At 45.9% G+C, this 7812-nt stretch overlaps 1 protein-coding gene across 1 annotated transcript; it reads left to right on the top strand.

Annotated features, from left to right (window-relative positions):
* The first annotated feature begins 628 nt into the window (after nucleotides 1-628).
* On the top strand, nucleotides 629-6388 carry BOD1 (biorientation of chromosomes in cell division 1). The gene is made up of 4 exons (XM_067304879.1): nucleotides 629-859; nucleotides 2195-2319; nucleotides 4106-4306; nucleotides 5517-6388. Exons 1-3 carry the CDS (start codon nucleotides 629-631, stop codon nucleotides 4302-4304), a joined length of 555 nt encoding a protein of 184 aa, XP_067160980.1. The 3' UTR covers nucleotides 4305-4306; nucleotides 5517-6388.
* Nucleotides 6389-7812: the final 1424 nt, after the last annotated feature.

Genomic DNA, 7812 nt, shown 5'->3' with positions numbered 1-7812 from the left:
TGTGCTCTGGAGTCGCCCCCATCCCTAACACTGGTTTCTTGCCACGGCTACAGCGATGCGACAGCAATGCCCGGCAGCGCGACACCGGCCACAGAAGCGCCACTTTCCGCCAGGGAGGCCCAAGTCGGCGGGCGGCTCCTGCAGCAAACCGGGGACCCTCAGCCTGAAACGCAGCAGCCTGCGGGCAGAGGCCTGGCAAGCCCCCGGGAGCTCCGGAGCTCTGCAGCGCCCTGTGACCAAACTGCCCGGCTCACAACGGCAACCGGCGCCACGCCGCCCGCCACGAGGCGGACGGGGCCGCCCGCGGCCGCCTGCCGCCAGGCCTGGCGCGGGGCACGGCGCGGCGCCGCCCCGCCATGGCGCCAAAGGCGAACTACAACCCCCACCACGCACCGCAAAAGCGCCTTCCGGCCTGCCGCCGCGATGCACGCTGGGACGTGTAGTCCTCCCGAGCCCACAGGCGGCTGGCGCCCTATAAGCGTGCCCCCCGGCGAGGACTCCCCTTCCCGAGATGCAGCGCGCTAGAGTGACGCAGAACGCGGCGCGCCGGCGGCGCCGCCAGCGCTGCCGGGGGCCGCGGGGGAGTGGGGCGCAGCCGCTGGCGGGCCCCGGGCGCGGGCCGTGGGCCATGTCCGAGAGCGGCGGCGCCGGCGGGGCCGCCCCGGGCGGCGGAGGCAGCGGCGCGGGCGGCGGCGCGGGCGCGGGCGGCGCGGCCTCCGGCTCGGGGCCCGGCGCCGCCGACCCGGCCTCGCTGCCGCCCGGGGACGCGCAGCTCATCGCCATCATCGTGGAGCAGCTCAAGAGCCGCGGCCTGTTCGACGGCTTCCGCCGCGACTGCCTGGCCGACGTGGACACCAAGGTAGCGCCGCGGGGGCCGGCAGCGGGAGCGGGGGGGCCTCGGTTCCCGGCGCCGCCCCCAGCCCCGGGCAGGCCCAGCGGCACCGCGCGCCGCAGCTGCAGTGTCTGCCCGTCCGCGCCGCCACGGGCACCTGTCCGACAAGGGGGTCTTCTGGCTCGCCATATACAGGGACATCTCACAGCGGAGGCAGAGGCACAGAGCAGGCCTGGGCTTTCCTTTTCTGATCCCAGCCATGTTAGAAGAGGTTCTCCTGTAAGAACACCAGCTGCCTCTCCTGCTACTTTCAAAGAAAATTCCTGCAATTTCCAAAACAAGCATTTATCCGTTCCTTTTTGAGTCCTTTCCTTCTGGAGATGCTCCCAGACTATGGACAGAACCAGATTTTTTCATCAGTCGCAACACGAGCTCTTAAACATCCATTGCTAACCTTGAAGTTGGCGTGTTCACAGTTGCCCTGTCAAAATTCAACTTTGGTTTTACTTCCTGAGACTTCTCCTGAGCTTTCAAGCAGTCCTGCTCTTCAGGAACCTGCAATCATCCCAGGCCCCCTTGGCAGACCTAGCAAAGCCATTACTGAAGCTATCGGGTCATCTGCACAAACAGAGCAGCCATAGGTCAGAACAATTTTGTCAGGATAGATCTACCTAGCACTTGATCTTGCTGCCCAGGACAGACCACCGCACCTTTCTCATCAGCACTTTCAATTATCATCTCATATATGTATCAAATTGCAAAATCCAAATGTTGCCACTCCCTTGTCCTTCCTGGTGCAATACCAGGAGCTGGATGGGCCTACATATAAAAGGTATAAATCAGCATACATTAATATGTCATCAGTATAAATCAGTAATACCGATTTGTTAATTCCAGCTAACAGGAATTGAACAAGATTTCCACTAGCAAACCCCCCAAATTCTTAACCTCTATGTTAGTGTCACAGAAGCAAATAATGAATTTCTTTCTTAGTGCCACTGTTAGACAGTTTCCTAGGACTTATGTGGTAGAGGGGTTTCCAGACAACAAGAACTCTGCTTAAACAACTCCTGTCTGCCCAAACAGTTTGCATTTCACTAAGTGATACTACGAGCAGACAGCAGCATTAAAACAAATCTATCCAGCTATTTCAGTTATTATAATAGTACAGTCTCAAACTGTTCTGTGCAATTACCAGTTGTGTTCTTGGGCAAAACAAGCCTACCTTTGTTCTGAAAGCACAGGGATGGGGAGTATAGACAACAGAACAGTAGCACAGATCACAAAAGAGGTACTATGAAGGATTCTGGCAGGGGATTGTTTTGAAATTTTAGCTAACTGGATTTTTTTTTTTTTTTTAAGCCAGCCTATCAAAATTTGAGGCAGAAAGTGGACAACTTTGTATCTACCCATCTGGACAAACAAGAATGGAATCCAACAATGAACAAAAACCAGTTACGAAATGGGCTAAGACAAAGTGTGATTCAGTAAGTAAGCAACGTTCTGTAAACTGAGAGTGATGCTATTTGACAAATAATATATATATCACCTAGGCAGATAAGAATTTGCATAGTTGAATTTCTCACAACACTTTTTACTGTGCTCTCTTGAAGTTCATTACAACAGCAGATGCAGTCTTAACCCTCACTTAAAATGCTTATATTACTGTTTTACCTGAAACTTGTAGTTTTCATGAGTTGGGTAGCATGGTGCTCATATGCACTATCCAGTCAAGTTATTGCCACAAATAGCCAACGCTGCCTGCTAGCAAAACTGTACCTGATGTGTTCAGCTGAATAGCCTTGGTCTTTATTTTCAGAAAAAAAGAGCTTATCTCACTTAAAGAAAAATCCCTGAAGATTCCAAAACTTGCTTAAGGAGACCTCCATCCACTAGCAGGCAGCAATCAAACTGGACTAGCCTGGTCTCAGGGAGCAGGGGATAGCTTTTGTACAGCTGTTTAAGATACTACACTTCCAGCATGACTGGAAAGCCAGCTTGAACTGTGCTGTGCCAGCAAGAACTAAAGGTCACAGGTAAAAACAGAGTAAAGCTGGGGGAGAGGGGCAGTAGGGAACTCGATAATGGCATTTATGCTCATAAGGAAAGTTATTAGAATGTCTTGCACACAGGATGAAAATGTATTTCAGAGCACTCAACAGAAACTGTAAATTATTAGCATGTAGCATTAGTTCCAGGGTTTAATTTGTAATCTGAGAAGGAGTTGTCTGCTGGAAGTACAGAATTTCCTGTCTTGTCTTGAAGTCCTTGAAATGTCTTTGTCACTTAATGCTTCCTCTTTCACTTCATGTTACTCTACAACTAGAATGAAACAGCAACTGAAAAATTTTGTATCAGGGAGCCTGTAATTAAACAAACAAAGTGCTCACTTCATGTAGGCTGTTAGCATAAGGAATAGTCGCACAGTATTGGGGAGTTTGAAGAGTCCATCTCGCTGTGGTAGCTGAAGGACTGAGCAATGAAGTGCGTCGAGATGTGTACGTGGATAACTGGCCTTCGCTGGATGTGCATATACATGTGCTTTTACTTGAGTGGACGTGGTGTGGAATGACCATGCACACAGTCGCTCACCAACATTCATGGCCTTGTTAGTCTTGTGGCTACTTTTCCAAATGCTAGGCAATGTCTCCATTTCCTGTCCCCTGCTCTCTTGCAGACATGACTTAAGCCTGCTAGACTGCCTGTGCCCCATAATCCAGGAGTCTGACGCAGCCCCTGAAGCAATAAGTCACTTCAATTACTAGTGCTCAGTTCCAGAAACTTTGCTGTGTGCTACATGTGCTTGTTTTCTTAATTAATACCCATGTGTCTAGACTAGCAGTTATAAGGCATGAGTGACAGTAATGTTATTGGGGGGAAGGCCTTTTCTCCCTTGAGTCAGCCCAGAAAAAGACTCTGTTCTCACCTGCCCTCCTGCTCAGAATAGTTTGTTTCCCTTGTTTGTGCTCAAGCGTGTTTGCTTTCATGCTGACCTCATTTCCGCAGGAGCCCTATTAAAGTGGCTCTTGTCCAACGTGTCATTTAAGTACCTGGGAGACCAGATGTCAGTTGTTAATTCTGTAGGGAGAACTGAAAGGGAGTGGGGGGAATAGGTGATTGAAACAACTCCCTGTTAAGGATCTACTGAGTGGACTGCAGTTTTCACCATGTTAATGCTAATTGCAGTTGACAGGAGGGCTCTGGAGAATTCCTGGAGGAGATTGGGGAGAAGTTGTTCGGAGGAGCTGAATGACTCCTTTGTCTTTGTCTAAGGTCAGGAATGCTGGAAGCTGGAGTGGACAGAATTATTTCTCAGGTGGTGGATCCAAAACTAAACCACATCTTCAGGCCCCAGATAGAGAAGGCGATTCATGAGTTTTTGGCTGCACAAAAGAAGGAGGAAAGTGTGCCAGCTCCTCCACCAGAGCCTGAGAATAAGGATCCTCCTGCTCCATCCCAGGATGCGTCCTAAAGGTCTTGTATCTATGCACTTACTACTTACAGTTTTCATGTACCTCATCTCTGTAGTTTCTATAATGTAAGATGGAAAAGGCATTGTATTCCTCCTGGCTTGACAGGGAGGACACTTTGATCATCAGCATGCTGTCAGTGTCAGAAGTCATCTGAGCTGCTTCCACTTAAGTGTCTGCTAAAAATATATTGGGATTGAAGACATGGGTATGATGTAAAACAGCTATCAAGGAACACTGTGGACTCTGCCAGTGCTGGTTTTGGATCAGGTCAAAAGGCCTTTTATTCCTGTAAAAGCAGGTTCCAGCAGTGATCAACATGGAATTGGCTGGGTAGCTTTCAGAACAATATCAAATGGATTAAAAATAAATATATATCCTGTACTGAAATACAGCTGAAAGTGGAGTGGTGAAAAGTTATCATGCCTTAGCATTGAAAGTTAGTTATCTCTTCCTTAGAACATGAACTGGAGTGTTGAATTGTTAGTGACTAAAATATTCACTGCTCAGCTAATGTCCCTGGGAGTGAATAACTGTTTCACTGCAAATTGACTGGTTTAAATAGAACAACCTATATCTTTCCAGCTGAAAGGACTGAGGGTGCCTTTGTTGGAAACAAGTTCATTCTGGCTTTTGTGATTAAAATAACTCAAGGGGCCTCATGGGGCTGTAATGGCTACTGTGTCTTAATACAAATGACTATGTACCCCATCTCTGCTAAGGCCCTGTATATTAATGTTGATTTGACTATTGAGGCATGTGTGTGCATTATTAAAGAACCAGTGTCTTGATAGGAAAATTTAAATCTGCCACTTTCCTGGTGAATTTTAAACTATAGTGCATGAAGAGAAGTTAATTGTGAATTGTTTTCTCTACTAGTGCTTTCTGAAAGCAAAAATTTTCTCACAGTCTACAGCTGATTATTAAGGAGGCAGTAAGTAACTGACTGTAGCTGTTCTTATGCTTGGAATGATACAGCAATTAGCATGATTTTTAACTTAACAATAGAAGTTAAAGAGCCTGTAGTGTCATCCTGAGTAATGTAGTCCTTAATGCTTTGCTACACCTTTGCATTTGTCTGGTTTAAATAGTTTAAAGTCCATTAGTAACTTGCAGCTAAGTGCAGCTGTTAGTTAATATATTCTAATATATTCTCTATTCAGATGCATTTACTCTTGAAGATACCATCCTATAAACTCTCTTTTCTCTTGCAGTGAGTTCCTGATCCTAAGCAGCTGCAGTTGCAAAATAGACGCCCTGTTACATTGGCAATGGATTATTTATTCCATTTGGTACAGGACTGCTGTCTGCCAAAGATGATTAACTTTGTCAGACCGACAGGAAAGCATCAGTGAAATTCATATGCACCCGGAGTCCTGCACATGGAGGGACAGCCTAAACGTGAAGATATCTTTGCTATTTTTAACAAAGTGCAGCATATATTCTTAATCATGCCTTCAGGCAAGGGGATGGGAAGAAAAAGGGAATCATCATGTTTGGAGGGAGTAGGGAAGTGGTTTGAGATGATACTGGACTTGGGAGCAGGAAGAGAAGTAGGAAGTTTGGCAGGGAGGGGTAGTCTCTTGGAGACTATGCAAGAGTCATGAGACTTACTTTGATATAGGCCAGATGGGAGGAAGCATCATATGCCTCTGCTGCATAATGCAGCATTGAGTATTTGGTGCCAAGTTAGATGCAACTCATTGCACTGCCTGCTGTAGAAATACATTTCTTGCTTAAAACTGGAAAGAACACTTCAGGGTCAATTAACCAGATAACTATTTCTGTTGCATTGCAGGAAAATGTTTACAGTTAGCTATGACTATAGCTGATTTAATTTGTATTTCCCAGGTGACTCTGGGAAGCAAAGGGCACCAGAGTAGGTGATCAGTTTCAAACTTCTCTCTTTCAACTTGAAAGACTACTTTCCCATGAAATTTCTCAGGTGCCTCCTAGTGGAAACTGCCCTATGCTTTCAGCTTGAATGCATGCAGTGTCCTCTGGATGACCATCAAGTAGAGAATGTGATCAAGTATTCTGCCAGCAAATGTCCAGACCTTTTGCAATAAAAAGACTTCAAAAAGTATCTCTGACTCCCAGCTTTTTCAGAATTCTTTTCTTTAAAAAAAAAGAAAAAAAAAAGAAAAGCTTTTTAAAAAAACTCAGAGTCCCAATTCCTGGAACCCTGATTAAACTCTGTGAGATCACAATTCCTAGATTAATCCAGCTCTGACAACACAGGGTTTTTAGCAGAAGGTTGTTAAATAAGATGGATATCACCAGTTCTCTCCAAGAACTGAACTGACCTTACATCACATCATTTGTGTCTTACCCAGTATAAATCCTGAGTGCAAGTTCAGTCTGATGCTCTTGATAGTGAAGGCATGTTCAGCCTTGTAAAAACAATGCACTTTTGGCTAGAGGCTAAAGCTATTCTATTTTTTCCTTTCCTGACCACAGCCTTTTAAGAAGCTAATAACTGCATGTCATTGAATAACACTTCAGCATTGTTTGAATCCTTGCTATTAATGGGCTACGTATCTCAACTACAGCCTTATCCATAGAACTTGTATGTGGACAGAGACAAGTCCAGCTAGACTCTATTGCCTTTCCAAAACAGGTAGTTTGTAGGGAATACTGTGATTTAACCTTGTACCTATATGCTAAGTTACTTTGCTTAGTACCTCTTCTATGCAGAAGCGGAGATGACAGAACATCTGAAATGTGGTGCTGTAAGCCCTTGAGAAGAGACCTCTGAACTTCACCACTGCAGTAGGTTTTCAGTCTGTTCAGTGCTGTATAGTCTTGCTGATACATGATTCTTCCATCAGTATTCTCATCCCTTTTAAGTGTTCCTCTGTAATCCTGCTCAGAATGGTAACTTAAATATCTATACCTTTTAGTGATAGCTGGATTGGCCACAACCTTCCCAAAATTTTTGAAAAATCTGCATTTCATGATTTTGTGGCTTGACTCTCAACTGTTTGTATAAAATCTACGTTCCTGCTACAAAACAGGACAAGGAGTATGTGAGGAAAGGGCTCTCTTCTGCATGTTGATTTGGTGGTTAGAGACTGCTCTCCAAATCAATAGTAGGTATTTTCCCTTAAGGTCTTAAGGGCAACTCTTGGCAGGAAAAGATTTCATCTTTTCACCTCCTGGTAGGGTGTCTTGACCACTTTTTGAAACTGAGCCATTTATGCAGGAGAAAAAAAAAAGTTAAAGAGGCTAGAAAGAGAGCAAGTGGAAAGGAGCCTAGCTCTGCCTAGACAAAGTCTGGATTACAGTAGTAGTAGTTAGGGAATAAGGACCACAGTTCAGTCTTAAAGTAGACCTGGAATTGTTGCCATGAGGAGGGAAGCTGAACCTATGTTTCCTACTTCTGGACAAGTGCTTTAGCTGCTGTATGAAGCAGATTCTTTCAGCCCCTATTTTTGAAAGGTTCTTCACTGTTCACCCCTCCAGTGGGGTGCTGTGTTAAATTCGGAACACTAACCCTGTTCCCACTGC

This window comes from Apteryx mantelli, chromosome 14 (genome assembly GCF_036417845.1).
Source record: "Apteryx mantelli isolate bAptMan1 chromosome 14, bAptMan1.hap1, whole genome shotgun sequence".
Lineage (NCBI taxonomy): Eukaryota > Metazoa > Chordata > Aves > Apterygiformes > Apterygidae > Apteryx > Apteryx mantelli.
Note: the sequence above shows the minus strand (reverse complement) of the source record. Positions and strands in the feature narration are given on the sequence as shown.

What these genes read in the sequence shown, in the direction of transcription:
- BOD1 (XM_067304879.1), top strand. Translation starts at nt 629, where the DNA reads ATGTCCGAGAGCGGCGGCGCCGGCGGGGCCGCCCCGGGCGGCGGAGGC. An exon ending in TGGCCGACGTGGACACCAAG is followed by an intron (nt 860 to 2,194) that starts GTAGCGCCGCGG and finishes TTTTTTTTTAAG; the next exon opens with CCAGCCTATCAAAATTTGAG. An exon ending in CTAAGACAAAGTGTGATTCA is followed by an intron (nt 2,320 to 4,105) that starts GTAAGTAAGCAA and finishes TCTTTGTCTAAG; the next exon opens with GTCAGGAATGCTGGAAGCTG.